Source organism: Lynx canadensis, chromosome F1 (genome assembly GCF_007474595.2).
Source record: "Lynx canadensis isolate LIC74 chromosome F1, mLynCan4.pri.v2, whole genome shotgun sequence".
NCBI classification, from domain to species: Eukaryota; Metazoa; Chordata; class Mammalia; order Carnivora; family Felidae; genus Lynx; species Lynx canadensis.
In genome coordinates this window covers 65,893,512-65,912,556 of record NC_044319.2, presented here as the reverse complement: position 1 = coordinate 65,912,556, position 19,045 = coordinate 65,893,512, and the positions used below count along the sequence as shown (strand labels likewise).

General features: G+C 55.7%; 1 protein-coding gene across 1 annotated transcript; it reads left to right on the top strand.

Moving 5' to 3' along the window:
• Positions 1–1,578: 1,578 nt before the first annotated feature.
• On the top strand, positions 1,579–6,646 carry LOC115504881 (antigen-presenting glycoprotein CD1d). The gene is made up of 5 exons (XM_030302078.1): positions 1,579–2,137; positions 2,721–2,999; positions 3,473–3,751; positions 4,476–4,563; positions 4,675–6,646. Exons 1-5 carry the CDS (start codon positions 1,579–1,581, stop codon positions 4,694–4,696), a joined length of 1,227 nt encoding a protein of 408 aa, XP_030157938.1. The 3' UTR covers positions 4,697–6,646.
• Positions 6,647–19,045: the final 12,399 nt, after the last annotated feature.

Below are 19,045 nucleotides of genomic sequence, written 5' to 3'. Positions count from 1 at the left end.
TGCCCTTTGGGTAGAAGGGGTGTGGGGAGGAGGTGTCAGGGTGCTGTCCAGGTTCTGACCTGCCAGAGAGGGGCTGCCCTCGCTGCCGTCTGCCCGGTGGCTCATCACCAGTGTGAGCCCTGGGTGCCGTGCTGTGCAGGTGCACATCTTGATGTGGTCTCTTTCTGAACACAGAGGCACGTCTAGGGAGAGCATGAGTAAGAGCTGGAGGAGAGAGTGTATAGGCAGTGGGGGCCCCGAGAGGACGCCTGCGGAGAGGTGCACCTAGAAGGCCTGGGTCAGGGGAGGAGGAGAGCAAGGACATGGATGGAGGAAAGAGGGACTAAGGACACTGAGGTGGAAGACTCTGGACATTGATCAGAGATTGGAGGAGGGAAGGGGCGGTGGGGGAGGGAGAAGGATGGGGGAGGGAGGAGGATGGGGGAGGGGAATCAGAGATGGGGGATGGGGGATCAGAGACTAGAGGGGGGAGGATGGGGGCATGGAAGGGTCAGAGACTGCAGGAGGGAGGATGGGGGAGGGGAATCAGAGATGGGAGGGGGAGGATAGAGGAGGGAGGATCAGAGACTGGAGGGGGGAGGATGGGGGCAGGGGGAGTCAGAGATGGGGGGATGGGGGGATCAAAGACTGGAGGGGGGAGGATGGGGGCAGAGGGGGGTCAGAGATGGGGGATGGGGAGATCAGAAACTGCAAGGGAGAGGATGGGGGAAGGGGAGTCAGAGATGGGGGGATGGGGGATCAAAGACTAGAGGGGGGAAGATGAGGGGGGGATCAGAGACTGGAGGGGAGAGGATGGGGAGGGGGGATCAGAGACTGGAGGGGGAGGATGGGGGATGGGGGATCAGAGACTGGAGGGGGAGGATGGGGGAGGGGGGATCAGAGACTGGAGGGGGGGATGGGGGAGGGGGAGTCAGAGGTGGGGGGATGGGGGATCAGAGACTGGAGGGGGAGGATGGCGGTGGGGGGAGTCAGAGATGGGGGAGGATGGGGAATAGGGAAAGGGTGATCAGAGACTGGGGGACAGGACGAGGGGGCTGGGGAATCGGAGACTGGAGGAGGGAGGATGGGGGAGGGCAGGGGGATCAGAGACTGGAGGGGGGAAGATGGGGGAGGGGGGATCAGAGACTGGAGGGGGGAGGATGGGGAGGGGGCAGTCAGAGATGGGGGATGGGGGAATCAGAGATGGGAGGGGGAGGATGGAGGAGGGGGGAACAGAGACTGGAGGGGGGAGGATGGGGGAGGGGGAGTCAGAGGTGGGGGGATGGGGGATCAGAGACTGGAGGGGAGGATGGGGGTGGGGGGAGTCAGAGATGGGGGAGGGGGGATCAGAGACTAGAGGGGGGAGGATGAAGGAGGGGGAATCAGAGACTGGAGGGGGAGGATGGGGGTGGGGGGGTCAGAGATGGGGGAGGATGGGGAATAGGGAAAGGGTGATCAGGGACTGGGGGACAGGACGAGGGGGCTGGGGAATCGGAGACTGGAGGAGGGAGGATGGGGGAGGGCGGGGGATCAGAGATCGGGGAGCCAGGGAAAGGGTCGGGGGGCGGGGGGCCGGGTTAGGGGGGAAGGGGAGGGGAGATGCGAGAGGAGGGGCAATCGGAGGTGGGCGGGACGCGGGGCGGGCCCCGGGACCGGCAGGGAAGTCCGGAGTCGGAGCCCGGCGCCCACAGGCGGCCGCGGCCTCTCGCTGCCCTGGGGGCTTCCCCCGGGTCCGTGGAAGCCCTGGGGGCGCGCGGGGCGGCGCGCGCGCGGGGCGCCGGAGACCGCGGGTCCCGGGGCCCCGCGCGCGGGGGGCGGCCGCCCTTCCGCCGCCCCGGCGGCTGGCTGCTGTTGGCTTGCTGGCTCTGGCTGCCCGCGCGCTGCCCCGGCCGCTCCCCCGGCCCCGGCGAGCTGCGGTGCCTGCAGATGTCGGCCTTCGCCAACCGCAGCTGGGCGCGCTCCGACGGCCTGGGGCTGGTCGGGGGGCTGCGCGCCTACCGCTGGGGCGGCGCCTCGGACGCCGTGAGCTTCCTCAAGCCCTGGGCCCGGGGCTCGTGGGGCCAGCGGCAGTGGGACGACCTGCAGCACCTGTTCCGCGTGTACCGCAGGAGCTTCACCCGCGACGTGCAGGAGTTCGTCAAAATGCTGCGCTTGGACTGTGAGCTGGACGGCGGCCCCCCGGGGCCGGCCCCCCTCCCCCTCCCCCCGCCCGGCGTCCCCCCTCCTCCCTCCCCCCGGGGCCCGGTGTAGCCCCCTCCCCCCTCCCCCCGGGGCCGGCGCCCCCCTTACCCCCTATCCCCGGGGCCCGGCGTCCCCCCTACCACCCCCCCCCCGGGGACCCGGCGTGCCCCCCCTAACCCCTATCCCCAGGGGCGCCAGGCGTCCCTCCCACTCCCCTCCACCCCCCTAACCCCCCCTCCCCCCACCCCCTCCCCCCACCCCCGCCCCGGCGTCCCCCCTCCCCCCTCCCCGCGGGGCCCGGTGTCCCCCTTACCCACCCCACCCCCCCCCCCCCGGCACGGCGTGCCCCCGTACCCCCTACCCCGGGCCCGGCGTCCCCCCATACCCCCGGGGCTCCCCGCTCGCGCCTCCCAGTCCGGGTTCCCGGGATCCTGCGCGCTCCCTGCCTCTGACCCTCACGCTGCGCGCGCTGCCCCAGACTCCGGGTCCCCCGAGAGACCCCGCACGCCTCCCCCGCCTCCCTCTAACCCTTTCGGCCCTCCTTCTCCGCGTCTTCCCAGATCCCTTTGAGATCCAAGTGTCCGCTGGCTGTGAGGTTCTCCCTGGGAACACCTCGCAAAGCTTCTTCCAGGCGGCCTTCCAAGGACAGGAGATCCTCAGTTTCCAAGGCACTTCTTGGGTGCCCGCCCCAAGTGCCCCCGTCTGGGCAGACAGGGCCTCCAGGAAGCTCAACGAGGACCAGGGGACCCGGAAAACGCTACAGTTGCTCCTCAATGACACCTGCCCCCTGTTTGTCAGGGACATCCTGGAGGCAGGGAAGTCGGAGCTGGAGAAGCAAGGTGAGCCCGCCCCCTCTCCCCCCTGCCCTCCTCTCCAGAGGTCCACCTGGGTCTTCCTTCCCGGAGCTCACAGCCCTTAGATCATCCTCGGGGTGGGGGTGGGAGTGGGGAGGCTCAGGAAGGCGGGGAGAAGGTGTGAGGGTATTTATTCATCCCACAGACCTTCTCTGAGCACCCTTTGGGTTCCGCGATCCGAATTAAATAAACACTGAGGGTCAAACAGGCAATCTACCTGAGGGGAGGGGGAGAAGGCAGGTAAACAATTAAGGCAGTGGGACCCCTGTGACAGCCGAATGCAGGGCCCTCATGGGAGCCTGAGACGGGGGAGGGGGTCGGGTCCAGCGGCTTTCCTGGAGAAGCCAACACAAATGGATAGGTCATGACGGACTTCACCTCCAGAGGTGGAAACGTGGGATGCGGAGTTCCTTCCTTGAGACCCCCCCCCCCCACTCCCGTTTCCTTGTTGGACACAGTGAAGCCCGAGGCCTGGCTGTCCACTGGCCCCAGTCCCGGTCCTGGCCGTCTGCTGCTGGTGTGCCATGTGTCCGGCTTCTACCCGAAGCCAGTGTGGGTGACGTGGATGCGGGGTGACCAGGAGCAGCGGGGCACCCGGCGCGGCGACGTCCTGCCCCACGCTGACGAGACGTGGTATCTTCGGGTGACCCTGGACGTGGCGGCCGGGGAGGCGGCCGGCCTGTCTTGCCGAGTGAGGCACAGCAGTCTAGGAGGCCGGGACATGGTCCTCCACTGGGGTGAGAAAGGGCTGGTGCCCCGCAGGGCCCGGAGAAGAGGGTCCTCAGGCATAGAGGGAGGCACTGGCCGGGGGTGGGTTTGGACACACACAAGGATAGAGGAGTTTCCAAGATGAGCCCCCGCCCACCAGGAGGGCTGGAAGGAGGGGATTCCAGATATAGGAAGGAGGGGAACAAAGTCGGAACTCAAAAAGGATTGAGACCAATGTTCCACATACAGGAAGAAAGAGACACCAAAGACCCGCAGGTCCAGAAGTAGGTGGTAAATAAAGAGTCTCAGAGGAGTCATCCCCAGGAGACCACTGTGGGGTGGGGGTGGGGGGCACAAGGGAGCGGCAGGTCCTGAGAGCTTCCTGACTGTGCACAGCGTGGTGTCCACTTGTCCCCGGCTCCTTTGAAACGGGTGCCCTTCTTGTAATTTCATAGTTGAAGACGTGGAGACTGAGCTGGGTCAGGTTCACTGTCTCATGGTGGGAGGTGGAAGACTGGATCTAGACTGAGGTCCCGGCTACAAAGCGGTTGCCCTTCCCCTGTGTGCCGTCCGGCCGTGCGCTGGAGTGAAGGGGTCAGGGCGCCCAGTCCCTGAGATGACATGGGGTCTCCAGACTGCAGAGGAAGGGAAATGGGCGCCCGTGTGGGCCACCTGGCACCTTCACACGGGCTTGGACCGCGGGCCTTGGGATAGAGAGGGGTCCTGTGCTGAGAGCCTGTGTTCCCCACGCAGGGTCCCCCACGGGGCTGATCGCCGTGGCCGTGCTGGTGTCCCTTGTGATCACTGGGTGCGTTGGATACTTAACCCTCAAGAGGCGCTGGTAGGTCTCCCCTTCCCGACCCCTTCTTCCCTCAGCCTCTGCCCGTTTCTTCTCTCCTCCAGCCCCTCTCCCCTTTTCCTTAATGCGCTCTCCCTTCCTATGCTCTCGCAGCTCCTATCAAAACATCCTGTGACTGTGCTTACGGCACCTGTTGGCCTGGGACTCAGGACCCCAAGTTCCCAGGACGGCAGCTCAGCCGCTGAGGGTGAAAGAGAGGTGCCCTGAAGAAGCAGGCGGTTGTCACAAGGCTGCTCTCCTCGCATCCTTTCGACATTTCATCTAAGAAGATTTAAGTTCTTTTCCACTGTACTGCAAGTTTCTAAGCCCAAGTGGTTCTACCAAAATAGAAGTGCGGACTTCCAAGCACAAGCGGTTGCGGGCGTTGCGGGCCGGGGCGGGAGGGAGTGGGTGCTTGTTGGTTGTTTACACGGTGGAATCGGGAGTGAATCAGGAAGTGCTTGGTCCAGCTTCTTGTTGTCAAGAATAAAGGAAGACGGACCAGAAAACGAATGAAGGAATGAATGAAGACCCTGGGCTTGGCTATAGCCCACACTTTTCAAGAAAAGGGCACCTTTCTTGAAAGGGGATTTTTGCGTGAGCCTACCTGATGTTCAAATGTGCGCTCAAACTGTTGCAAGATATTCGGGACACCCCAGACACGTCTTTGCTGGTTGCTGGCAATGTGGGGGGCTCCTCGTTTGTGTCTCTTTTGGAAAGAAGTTTGTCCTGAATGTCGTATGGGTGGTTTTAGGGTGTGGTCTCGTATGTGAATTTGGATTTATAAAGGGGGATGTTTTCTCCTCAAAAGAAAGTTAGCTGATGGGAAAAGCAGAAGTTTGCCCAGCTTTTATTTGCCGCAACTGGCTTATAAAGGAGAAATCATTGTGGATGTGTGTTGCATAGGTAAAAAGGTACTCTGGGCAGGGATATTTGTCTCAAGGGGCCAGCTGCTTTTTTCACGTTGGAAGAGGGTCCCGAGGGTGTCTCCCCAAATGGGCGCTTCTGCTTACGGCCGTTAGAGGAGACGGTGCTCAGGAAGGGGTGAGCCCACTGAGCAGGTGTGAGCTGCACTGATGACCCCCCAGCTGGCTGCTGTGTTCCTGGTCTGACCCTTGAGCGTCCAGAGGAAGTGGGACAACACTGTTGCTGGAGAGTCTTTGCCTGAGAAAATGAAGATTTGGCGTCTTGTGCGCTGAACTCTCTGGTTGAGCCAGGATGTGGGTTTAGCTCTTGCTCCTGAAGCCGTGGTTCCCAGTTGTGGTCTCCTGACCGGCGGCCTCGGCACCACTGGGAACTTGCGCGTTATTCTAGACCTCACCCCAGACCTACGGAATGAGAAATGGGGGTGCTCTCCCAACCCCGGAAGCTGTGTTTTAACAAGCCCTCAGATGATTCTGATGTTCAGCGAAGGTTAGAGAGCCGCTGTGCTCAGGCTTTGGGTAACGCTGGGCTACAAATTCCTCAGAAATGCCAAGTGAAAATATCGGCCTGGGGTTAGTCAGGGAGGGCTTCCTGGAAGGGGAGTTTGGCGCAGGACTCGTAGAGGCAATGAGGTGAACCAGCAGATGCCCTGGGTCGGGAGACCAGGGTTCTAGCCTCAGACTCAGTTTCCTCCTGTGTCAGACGGAACCAGGAGGCAGAACCTCAGTCGGGCCCCGAGTGTGCCAGGGCCTTGGTCTTGGACCGCCAGCCTCCAGCCCGTGACAGATACATTTCTGCTGTTTCTAAGCCACCCCTTCTGTGGCCTTTTGTTACAGCAGCTCGAGTGAGTGGAGACAGATTATGCCACAGGGTAAGGAGCAAATGTGTGCAAGTGTGCGGTGGTATTATGGTGCCTTCAAACCTTGGCCGTGTTACTACTGCCTTTGGTGTGACCGTGGCCTCAGGCCATGCGGTTCAGCTTAACTTCCAGCCCTGTTAGGCCGCCAACGCCTCGCCCTGGCCTTCCTCCTTCTTGGGGCCTGGTGTTCAAGCCCCTTCTGAAATCTTTCTGGAAATGCTTCGGTGTGAATTTACGGTAACCCTGGTTTGTTTTTAAGCGACCGATTTATTATTGTGGAAATAAAGCCTGTCTTTGAGAAAATCTGTCCTGCTTTCCGATCCTCAGTTTATTTATTAGGGTTATTTTAATGTTTTCAATGTTTATTTATTTTTGAGAGAGACAGAGCGCGAGCGGGGGAGGAAGAGAGAGAGAGGGAGACGCCGAATCCGAAGCGGGCTCCAGGCTCCGAGCTGTCGGCACAGAGCCTGATGCGCAGCTCGAACTCATGAGCCGTGAGATCATGACCTGAGCTGAAGTCAGACGCTTAACCCACTGAGCGACCCAGGCGCCCCTCCGATCCTCAGTTTAAAACATCTCCAGAAACACGGAAGGATTCATTCTCCACGGGGTTGATGTTCTCTCTGTGAATATCGTGCTCCTGGCTGAGTGCGGTGCTGTTGGTCACTTTCTTGTCACTGGGCTCCAGAACCATCCTTCGTCTGTGCTGGGGGATGATGGGTGGAATCCCTCCAATCACTTCTTTGAAGTGAGCAGCAGAGTTTTCAGTAGAGGGCCCTGGAGAGACGCTGCTGGAGGAAGGGACCCTCTGCAGGTTCAAGCTACTGCGTGGCCTGGTGGGTCTGCAGAACGGGCGCGAAGGCACCCCGCGTGCCGCTGCCCCAGCCGCCTGCCCAGAGCTCACGGGCACTGGGGGACCTCGCAGCCTCAGCCTGGGGATGACCTTCCCATGCCCTCTTCATGTGGACACTCCCGGGTGCCACTGGGACTCCCTGCGCCTCCTGGCGTCCCCATACCCACCGCAGACACTTGTATGTGCTTAGTCCCCCTGCCGCCTGGAGGTCCCCACTGAGCCGCACTGTCGCCAAGCCCCGGGCCGAGGTCTGGAGAGCTGCTTCCAGCTTGTCCAGTGACTGTAGGTCAGCTCTGGCCCGAAGAAGCCAGTGAACTTCTCTGCCACCCACGGGGCTGAACTGCACCTTCTCCGATGAGGTCTGCACTCCAGCCTCTGCGGAGGAGGCTCATCTCTCCGGGTGTATTCTTCTTCCTTGGATATTCTCCCCGGCCCTGGGGTCCTATGTAGAGTTTCCTTTTATCTTATAGTTATTTTCTTATAGTTTATTAATTCGACTGGACTCCCGTTTGGCTCACTGATTGGTTTCTATTTCCTCATTGGACTCAGGTGGACGCACGTGGGTGTATCTGCGACCGGAGAGAGGAATCGGCCAGCTCTCCGAGGCTGTCACTCGAATTCACTCTTGCTCTTGGGTCTTCGGCACAGCGACGAGCCACTTGGCGTTAACTTTTCGTCCTGGAGCTTCGATCTGATGTTCTGTGCCAGGCCATCCTCTGTGCCAGGCTTCGAGGCGTGCTGTAAATAAGCCAGGACAGGTGTAAACGGGGACCAACTTTCTGGCCATTTACTGCCTCCTGTGTGTGCTGTGCCCAGTTGTAGCCCTGACTCCCCTCCTCGGTGCCTCCCCTTGGCGTGGCCTCTGTTCCAAGGCCACCGCACCTTCCCACACCAGCGCACACTCCCCAGGCTCTCCCGTCTCTTTGGTCCCGTGGCTGCTGAGCTCACTGTCGTGTGCACTATCGTGGCTCAGCTTGGCTCCTGCTGTGCGATTCAGCCCGGGAGAGGCTGTACCCTCTTCAACTTCTTTTCCTGAACTCGCGCTGGGTTTTTGCACGGTTTGCATTCTCTTGCTGATTTTATTGAACCATCCCTATAGGGATTCTTCCACATTTTTACCCCCCACCCCCCGGCTTTTCACCCTGCATATTATCACCTTTCCTATCTTCTGGCGAAAGTCAGGATTATCCGGGAACGGTTCCCACATCTTTCCTCCTTCCTGGCTCGCAGGGTGAGTGATTTTCCACTCAACCCCGTCTGCAGAGAACTGTCTGTCTTTGCTAAGCCGGACCCTCGCATCGGGGCTTTCCTGGCACAGCCTCCGGGCTCCCGCCCAGTGTCCCGCCACCCACAGGCTCCCACCTTTAGCACCCCAGTGTTCACACACAGCCTGTGAAGGTTAAAAACAGCAACAAAAAACCTGGCCTGTGGGCAAAAAAATTCTCACGTTGAAAGATCCTGCAGTTATGTGTCTGAATGCTGTTTGACACTTTAACATATGTCTCCATTCCTTGCCTTGAAATCTTCTCTTCCGTTCTCCTTATCCGTGTCAGATACCCACTCGTTTCCCTGAACCGCAGAGGGAGAATGTGGCAGAGCAGAAAACAGAAATGCCTTCCGGGTCATGCTAGGTTATGTTTCCAAATGTTTAGCGATTGCAGACAGGATAGGATGTCAGTGCTTGAACAGAACATCTGACAAAACAGGAAGATCTTCCCAAACTAGAAAGGGATGTTCTCCCTGGTGGGGAGGCGTGGGGGGGGGGGCTCTAACTGCAGAAAGCACCTGTCCCAGGGAGGCGGCAGGGTCCCCGAGACAAGGACTAGGTGGCAGTACGGGGCAGCAGAGTGGGGGAAACTGACAAACGTCTCACGCTCCTGACTGTGGTGCAGAAACGGCAGAGAGGACACTGGATCCGAGAGGCTGAACAGGAGGTGAGGTGACTATCTGAGCAGTGATCTGTGCGGTTCTGTGAACGAGTACCAGGGGCTGTTGTGTTAGAGTCAGGACTCCAGGGATGGGGTGGGCGGGAAGACACCAGGGAAAACTAAGGTTACGTCTCCCCCACCACAGACTGGGACGATGCTCGGACTGAGAAGTGACAGGTTAACCAGTAGAAACCAAAGAAAGTGGTATTTCCTGCACACTGAGCTTACAGTCGAAGATTCGCACCTGCTACCTGTGGGTGGCCAAGAATTGTCTGCATCCTGGATAAATTATAACCCTTGGCACTGGAGCCAAGGCATTTTGAGACACTCTCTGTGATGGTATTGGAACATTCGTCTGAAGTCTGGAGAGGGACACAGAATTTAATACTGAGTCCTGAAATGCCTCCGGGTTACGATGAGCTCCCTGTGAAGTTCGGCCGCGGAGGGATGTGTAGCCTGTAAGTGGCCACACGGCGGTCGGCGGATAGAAGAAACCAAGGGTAAGAGCCTTGTGAGAACTTCCTGAGAAGATCGTTTCTGTTAGTTCCAGAAAAATAGCTCGAAATGGGAGAAAGTGGAAAATCACACGCATGGCCTGTATCTTGGATTTTAAATTTCAACAACACTAACCACAGCTACCATAGCAACGAGAGCCCAACATCTTCCTGGGGCTCGGAAATGTAAATCTGACTCCCAGGGAACACTTTTTGAAAGGCGTGAAGTCACACAATCTGTGCTGCACTTCAGACTTTTAATGTCCTGGCTCGGGCGAAGGGGAGACAGGAAGTGTAGCTGGTGTCTCGCAGGGTTCTCGCCGTGTGATCAAAGGCGCCGACACGGAGAATTTGCTTGTGCTCCGAGGTCTGGGCCAGGCCAGGGGAGCGAGCACACAGAACCAAGAGGGTTGAGATGTCCTGATGGCTTTGCAGCCTTCGGAAAACCAAGCCAAAGTCGCCTTCTGTCGGGCCTCAGAGCCAGGTGCCATGGCAGAGTGACCCATGTGTCCCTTGCAGATGTGACAAGAAGAGCTAAGCTTCGCTCTTTCCACAGATGATATGACCACATACCTGGAAAGCTCAAGCATCCATATTTGACAAAGCAAAGAAGGACTTGAACTGGAATGGGAATTTCGTCCTGCGGACAAGGTAAGTGTATGAAAATCAAAGCTAATCTCTCTATCAGCAAGAACCAGCTAGAAATGAAAATGAGAACAAATAGTCACATTCCGAAAAGCGAGAGAAGTATATGATTCTTAGGAATGCAGTTCACAAGAATGGCACATACCCCAGATAAGGAAAAGCAGAGGGTCCTCTGAAGGACAAGAGACGTGTTCTGAATTAATGGAAAGGTATACTCTATTCTTTGATATGATCAAATATCAACCCCCCAAGGGGGTTCATGTGAATTAAATGAAATTCTTAGTATTAAAACCGCCAAAAATGTGGGGAAAAAAATGGTGCGGGTATAGGATCTGCCGTACTGAATATTAAAACTCAGAGACACTGTCACCAAAATACTGTGGTAATGGGCGGGGGGAGGGGACAGATGTTTAGGGGACAAAGTTGCATCAGGTGGAAAATAAGTCATAGAGATTCTGATGCGCCGTGCAGTGAATACACACACAGTCATCAAACTGGCTGAGAGACTAAGTTTCAATTACTCCAGACACTAGGGGTGCCTGGTGGCTTAGTCGGTTGAGCAGCAGACTTTGGCTCAGGTCGTGATCCCTCCGTTCCTGAGTTCGAGCCCTGCATGGGGCTCTGTGCTGACAGCTCAGAGCCTGGAGCCTGCTTCCAATTCTGTGTCTCCCTCTCTCTCTGCCCCTCTCCCGCTCGCACTCTCTCTCTCTCTGGCTCTGTCTCTCTCTCAAAAGTAAATGAACATTAAAAAAAAATATATTCCAACCACTAAAAAGCAGTAATTATGTGACCTGATAGAGGCACCAATTATTGCTACAGTGGCAATCATATTACAATATGTAAACGTTTCAAATTCACATGCATGCCTTAAATGTACACAGTGTTATATGTCAAACATATCTGAATCAAAATAAAATAAAAAATGAAAATCTAATAAGAGACTACTCTGTTAATAACACTGACCAACAGTTGGATCGAGGAGTAAAACAGGAAGACGAGGAATAGCGTGTGATCTCATGTCACTGCAGAAGAATGATCAGCGAGGGCTCGTCTCTCCATCTAGAAAAGAAGATAATATTGGAGCCCCACCTGATGGCATCAGTAAGTTCCAGACGTATTAAAGACTGAAGTTTGAAGGTTTTTTTTTGTTTTTTTGTTTTACCAAAATAGGAACTGGGAAACTATAAAATGAAATATACACATGTTAAGGGGCGCCTGGGTGGCTCAGTCGGTTAAGCATCGGACTTCAGCTCAGGTTATGCTCTCACAGTTCGTGGGTTTGAGCCCCGTGTCAGGTTCTGTGCTATCAGTGCGGAGTCCCCTTTGTATCCTCTGTCCCCTTCTCTCTCTGCCCCTCCCCCCTCTCAAAAATAAATAAATATTTTAAAAAATACGCATCTTAAAAAAATTAATATTTTGTACGTCAACAGACAGCATAAATTGACCCTAGATTGGGGAACATACCTATATTGCAATTTACATACAGCACTAGCTAATATGATAGTAATGAGAAAAAGTCTCTTGCTCCTTTATAAGAAAAAGCTCGGGGGCCTGGGTGGCTCAGTCGGTTGAGCGTCCGACTTCAGCTCAGGTCATGATCTCACGGTCCGTGAGTTCGAGCCCTGCGTCGGGCTCTGTGCTGAGAGCTCGGAGCCTGGAGCCTGTTTCGGATTCTGTGTCTCCCCCTCTCTCTGCCCCTCCCCTGCTCACGCTCTGTCTCAAAAATAAATAAAAACATTAAAAAAAAAGAAAAGCTCCACACTCAAACAGTAAGTGGGCTAAGATTGAACAGATAGCTCCTAAAGAAGTGGCTCATAAACATAAGAAAAGATAATCATCCTCATTAGTATTCATGGCAATGCAAATTACAGTAAAAAAACAGAGATACCATTCTCCCCAGATTCGCAACAATAAGGGAGCACGGCCCGTGCGTGATTTTTTCAAAACAGCCTTTCGGAAAGCTATTTGACAAAATCTCTTCACGTGAAACATCCACAGGCCTCTCGACTCAGAAATCCTACTCTAGAGACGGCATTTTACGAAAATAAAAGCGCCAGAAGGTGAGGCTGTACGTACAAGAAGGTGGTTCTCCCGGTAAGGATGTAGGAATGCTTGTATTTCGGTGGCAAAAACCTGCCAACAGGCGGCCCTCGGGACCAGCCGTGGCTGCTAGAGGCAGAAACAGCCCGAAGAACACAGTTGGAGCAGAATAAGAGTTGATTTCTCTCACACGCTAGACGTCCAGCGTCAGGCGCCCAAAGGGAGTCCCATGAAGTGAACAGGGACCTCCGTTCCCTCCAGCTCATCGCTGTCACTCGCTGTCACGCTTCTGTGTGGAATGCCATGGTTTTTCCATCGTGAGAGTTTCCGGGGGGCCGGACGGAGGAAGGGGATACCTCCCTTCTCCCCACCTTCCGGTGACTTCGCGGAAGAAAGACACAACTGACACAGCCGTTCTGGGTACGTGTTCCCGGGGGTCACGGCCACGTGCCAGGGAGGTGGGACAGGTGGCAGTTTGCTGGTGGTAAGGCGCCCACTACGTGTCAGGTGGATGTGGGGAGGCGGGAGTGGTGGCTGTGATGGGGTTTTGGTGTGGTGGTGGGGGTCTGCAGCCGACAGCCAAGAAAGAATTCTTGAGACGTTCTTTGGTGCAAAAAGGTGATTTTACTAAGGCACGGGGACAGGACCCCCGGGCGGGAAGGGCTGCACTGGGGTTGCGAGGAGTGACTCATTATATACTATGGAGTTGGGGGAAGGAAAGGCCAAAGGGAAGCCTCCAGAAGGACTTTCATCTGCTAAAGAGGACTCTTAGGACGCCAGGGGCCTTGCTGTGGTCAAGCGAAGGTTGGTTTCCCTCTAGTGAGGCATTAACATTAGGACAGTAGGGGCTTCCTGGAGAAATGTTACCCTCTGCATTTGCCACAAGTATTTGTCGATGGGCTGCAGGTCAGAAGGAAATTTAATCTCACCTGCCATTTCCTTCTGCCTTTGTTCCCACATCACTGTGCAGGGGAGGGTGATGTTGGGGCTCCAGGAAACTGAGTCTGTAGGTTTCTGGAGATTCGGCTGTTGATGAGATTGCCTTCTTCGTGTAACTTACTGCGACATTTGCAAACGGAGACTGATGGAGACTCAGACCCGGCATGACTGTGATCTCTATCAGGTAGCCACTTGTTTTCTGTCCTTTCCTTTGTTCTTGGGCAGCCGGGAGTGTCTGAGGAATGTCACACATCCCACCTGGGGACAAGGGTGTGCTGGCTCCTGCCTGGCCCTCAGCCTGCCCCGGGCTCCTGCACCGAGGACCAGAACGGAGGCTGCCGTGGTGGGGGTGAATGACGTCTCTTAAAGTCGCCTTGGAGGGGTCACGGCAGCTTTACGACGTTTTCGGAATCCATAGCCAACCTATTTCTCTTAAATGTATCTTTCCTTTCTCCGCCAGAACGATGCGATAAACACGTGTGTGCGGTTGAAGAGAACTTTTACAAGTGAAAGTTAAAACACGAGGTCCTAAGTGTTGTGTGGCAGTTCATTGGTCATCTTTCCCTTCCCTACAGGGGACAGACCACATTGTCGTACTTGGGCCTGAGGACATCCTCGAGTGAGGAAATAGGATAATAGCTTAATTTAACGCGGGCTGAAGCATCACGAAGACAGCAGGTGGCCCGGGACTCTGACGAGACCTCCGCGTCCTTTCCAGAGATGGCGCACGGCCTTCACTCTGGGTCATCACCCCCAAACGAGAGCTACGACCCTAACACGGGGGCTTCCTTTGCTACTTGGGAAACTCTGTGGCCCTTTCAAGGCTGGTCTTTAAGTTGTAGGCAGGGTGAGGGCGGCCCTTGGTCTGAGCGAATTGCGTGACCCTGCTGAAGTAACCCGCCAGAGGGCTCTGCCCGAGGCCCGGGGGCCTGGGGCACGTCTCCCGAGCTGTCCGATTCTCCTGGCTGCCACGCTGCCTCCCCTGGGGCCTCCGAACTCCCAGTGTCTTCTCAACTCAGGGACACCGCCAGGCTCCCCAAGTTGCCCCCTCCTGGCTGCGCTTAGAAATTCTCCGCAAGGCCTGGGCCAGGGTGAGTGACTCACCTGCGTATGACCCCTGTCTCAGAGACCACCGGCTGACCTGGACAGGCGTCCTGCGTCGGGCCACCGGGTAAGTCCTGCCTGGGGGAGGGGGTCCACTCATGTGACCTGTGGAAGGCAGAAGTAAGTGAACTTCTCCTACTGTATGTTCCCCACAGGCAGATAGATAAGTCAGGGTTTCTGCACCTGCACTTCAGTCTCCATTCTGTGCATGTCTGTGTGCTCGCAGACGCTTCCTGACCCCGGTGTCCTGGGCCCTGGGGTACATCACCGTGACCTGGTCTTGAATTGGACAGACTAATGATCCCTCCGTCCCCCAGTCACCACTGTGACTCAGTTGTACTAATCACTTTTTAATTTTCTTCAAAAAAAAATTTTTTTTAACATTTATTTATTTTTGAGAGGCAGAGAGAGGCAGAGCGTGAGCAGGGGAGGGGGAGAGAGAGAGAGAGAGATACAGAATCTGAAGCAGGTTCCAGGCTCTGAGCTGTCAGCACAGAGCCTGACGCAGGGCTTGAACTCACAAACGTGAGATCATGACCTGAACCGAAGTCGGCGCTTAACCGACTGAGCCACCCAGGCGCCCCTAATTTTCTTTTTTTTTTTAACTAAAAAAATCTTTTTTATTGTTTATTATTTTTGAGAGAGAGAGAGCAAGCAGGGGAGGGGCAGAGAGAGACAGAGAGAAAGACAGAATCTGAAGCAGCCTCCAGGCTCTGAGCGCGCAGGACAGAGCCTGACGTGGGACTCGAACTCACAGACCACGAGATCATGCCCTGAACTGTAGTCGGCCGCCCAACCGACTGAGCCACCCAGGCGCCCCTCATTTTTTAATTTTCTGTATTTTATGACGTTTGACATCTTGAGGATCTTGCTGGCCAGGAGAGACTGTCCCTCTAGGGCGGGCTGATTCCGAAACTAGCAAATGACTCCCCTAGGTGCTCACCTTTCATGTGGCACACCAGCCAGCCCACATCCCATGTCCCCAGTACCCCCGTTCTCTGACTCAACGCCAAGCCAAGATCTCCCCCGTCCCTCACTGACCCAGGGCCAGGTGCCAGTGACTGGAGACCCTCCTGCCGGCTGCAGCCCACCTGCCTACCCTGAGCCGCTGAGCTGGCCCTGCCTCGCCTTTGCCCTGGAAACCACAGTCGAGGCTTGGGCCCCGCTTTCCCTCACTCCTGCCTCCTGGCTGAACTTTGTGCTCTCCCACGTGGACTCTTTCCTTGGAGTCTGTAGGTAATAAAACTCTTCTTTCGAAGACAGATGTCTGTGTCTGTCACCTTCCGCACCTGATCTCAGGAAAGCCTGGGACGAGTTCCCACGTCCGGGGAGTCATTTCCGCCGCTCTCGGCCCGCACGTGCTTCTTTCTTATCCAGCAATGTCACCACACCCTCTTGCCTGTGTTACACCTCTTACTGCACCAAACACCCCGGCTGTCTTCTCTTTCTTACCGGCCTGTTCCTGCAGCCACACGAGGGAGGCTCTGTAAGACAAATTGTCATAGTGCTATTAAAAGTCACGGGTGAAGGGAACCGAGTCTTGCTGGAGAGTGGGGAACATACAGGAGCACTTTGGTGGAAGTCCTGCCCGGTCAGGGAACATTGACAACAGTGCTCGCCGTGAGGGGGCTTGGGTCTTAGGGCTCCAGACAAGGCTTCGCTTTTCTGGGTTAACCTAGAGGCACTAAGCCTCCACCCTGGAGTCTATTAAAAGGCTTAGGATGACCAGAGTTCCTTAATGTTCAACAGGACGGGGAGTTGGGTCAGTTCATGAGGTAAAATCCACAGATCTTGAAAGTATTTGATGTTACGGAATCGGTCATTACATGGATATTCGGGCCGATGTGATACTCAAACATTTTGGAAATAGAGATACCGCTGTAATATTCTTTGATAGATTGAAGAAATCCTTGACGACATAATGCCACAGGCAGCCAAAATGGCCCTGGGACCATCTTGGGACTCAGGACGTGGGTGCGAAGGGTGAGCCTGAGTCCAAAATAAAAACTCAGTCGCGAATGGTATGCCCTAGGCAGCGGCTCCCTCTGGTGGCAGCACCCTGTTCCGCTGGTCACCATGAACACCCTTATCCAGGGCTCCCTCCCCGAGCTGGTGCCTTTGTGGCCCAGAAGGTGGTGGGCTCCTCCTGTGGTGACGTCACACAATTTTAGGCAGGGCTGCGGCTCAGAGTTCCTTCCAGGTTGGGGGCGGTGGAGACCATGGGAAGGGGACGCTGGGGTCGGCAATTGTGTTCTGATGGGGGCCAGAGAGTAAATAATTGAGGCTCTGTGGGCCGCACTGAATGAGTATGTCTGTGTTCCAATAAAACTTTATTTAGGGACACCGACGTTTGAATTTCATATAATTCTCCCATGTCATGAATTACCGTTCTTTTGATTTTTTTCCAACCCTCTGAAAATGTAAAAATCATTAAAAAAATACACTGAAACTCTGATGGGATTAGAGAATCATTGGTTGTTTTGGGTGCGGTTCTAGTATTGTGATGAACTCCCAATGCTTGTACATAAAAGAATAGGACAGCTGGAATTTGGTGGCGGTGTGGGTAAGTGTGGGTGTGAGGCTGTGGGAGGGGGTGTGGAAGGGGGTGTGGAGGGGGTGTGGGTGGGGTGTGGGTGAGGGTAGGGGTGTGGAGGGGGTGTGGAGGGGGTGTGGGTGAGGGGAGGGGTGTGGAGGGGGTGTGGGTGAGGGGAGGGGTGTGGAGGGGGTGTGGGTGAGGGGAGGGGTGTGGAGGGGGTGTGGAGGGGGTGTGGGTGGGGGGGGGGGGTGTGGAGGGGGTGTGGGTGAGGGGAGGGGTGTGGAGGGGGTGTGGGTGAGGGGAGGGGTGTGGAGGGGCTGTGGGTGAGGGGAGGGGTGTGGAGGGGGTGTGGGTGAGGGGAGGGGTGTGGAGGGGGTGTGGGTGAGGGGAGGGGTGTGGAGGGGGTGTGGGTGAGGGGAGGGGTTAGGGTTAGGGTTAGGGTTAGGGTTAGGGTTAGGAGGGGAAGGCCAGGCCAGAGGGGGTGGGCCAGTAAGATTCCCCAGGCTATTCTGCCCACTTCGGCGTGTGTGTAAATTCCCTGTCATGCCGCCTAACGAGCAGGGGCGAGCATCCTTTTGGCAAATAGCCTCAACCTTCGAGAGCCCCCATCTCCCAGGAGCATCATTGAACCTCAGAAAGGCTGGAAGGCTGTGGACTCAACACCACGGGCATGTGGAGGGAGCCCAGAGGCCCCTGCGGGCTGGCCTCACCCTCCGGTCTGGACAGCACCGTCCTTCCCAGGCTGGCCGCGGTGGCCGGGAGACACTGCTGGCCGAGGGGCCACAGCCATCGTTGACTACCGGCCGTTCAGAAAGACGTGTGCTCCAGGTGCAGAGCCCTGGCAGGGGTTTGCCGAGTCCTGGTCCCGGCGCCCGTCTGGCAGCTGTAGCTTTCCAGGGTACAGATGATCTAAAACACGAAGGGAATGAAGACCGCTCCTCGTTACACCCGTTTTGGTAGAAACTCCTCAAGATTTACGGCTGCTCTGGGCCGTGGCCGTCGGATGGTGGTCACGGGGAGGCAGATAGACTGTGAGCCTCTCGTATCTATCCTGACATGGAAGTTGTGATGAGATCGGAATTCGTATTTGCCTGATTTTACAGGAAAGCAGACTCTGTCAAATCAGCAGATTTACCAGTTTTTCAGAACAGCATTGCCAAGATAAACCATGCTTTACGGAAGAATATAATTGAAACACAAAAATGATCTGTGTAGGACAACTGCTAATGTTACGTATATTAAGGGGACTGTTTTGAGGAGTTTAATTAAGACAGCTGACTGGATCGTCCTTACACCTACTTGTAATATTTCCTTTCTCTAGTCACGTCTTTGCCGTTAAGGGTGAGAATACGATGCTGTGCCCAGCCTGCACTCCCTTTGTGACTCCTGCTCTCCCGTATTTCACAGTATCCACATCAACACAAGTTGTAAGCCCCATACACAGCAGCTGTCATTCACGGCTCTGTGAATAGAATATTCTTTTCTTACTATTTTATAAGGGATTCATTTACTTTATTTTATTCATTCATTTTTAAAAGTTTATTTCTTTATTTTGACAGAGAGAGGGAGCACGAGTGGGGTAGGGGCAGAGAGGGAAGGTGAGACAATCCCAAGGAGGCTCTTCTGCATTGTCAGCAGAGAACCTGACTTGAGGCTTGAACCCACGAACCGTGAGATCATGACCTGAGCTGAGACCAAGAGTCGAACGCTTCACTGACAGAGTCACCCGGGCGCCCCAGGGATTCAGTTATTGATGTGTTGGACCTCAGTTACAGAGGGTCGAGGGAATCAGGTTCCTCAGCTCAGGGTATGTCAGCATCTTCTTGCTTTTTTCCCCCAAACACCTGCTCGAAGACTCTGCCAGGTGTGCAGCTAACCTGCTGTTTACAGTTGCTGTACGATGTGACATGTCCACCACACAGCATCCGTCACTCCCCTTGCGGGACCCAAGTCACCTTTGGTGCCCCAGAGCGGAGACTCGTGCTTATTCCTTCATGGACATGAACACATGGGCACTATAATAAGGTAATCTTTAGGATGCAGAAACATTGTCTCAGCAAAGGTACCGGGTGTGTTTAATGAAAGATTAAGTGAGATTATAGAGGAGGGCACGGCACGGACTCCCCAGCACACAGTGGTCAGAAACTGGAATTGATGTTGATG

What these genes read in the sequence shown, in the direction of transcription:
- LOC115504881 (XM_030302078.1), top strand. Translation starts at nt 1,579, where the DNA reads ATGCGAGAGGAGGGGCAATCGGAGGTGGGCGGGACGCGGGGCGGGCCC. An exon ending in GTCGGAGCTGGAGAAGCAAG is followed by an intron (nt 3,000 to 3,472) that starts GTGAGCCCGCCC and finishes TGTTGGACACAG; the next exon opens with TGAAGCCCGAGGCCTGGCTG. An exon ending in TTAACCCTCAAGAGGCGCTG is followed by an intron (nt 4,564 to 4,674) that starts GTAGGTCTCCCC and finishes ATGCTCTCGCAG; the next exon opens with CTCCTATCAAAACATCCTGT.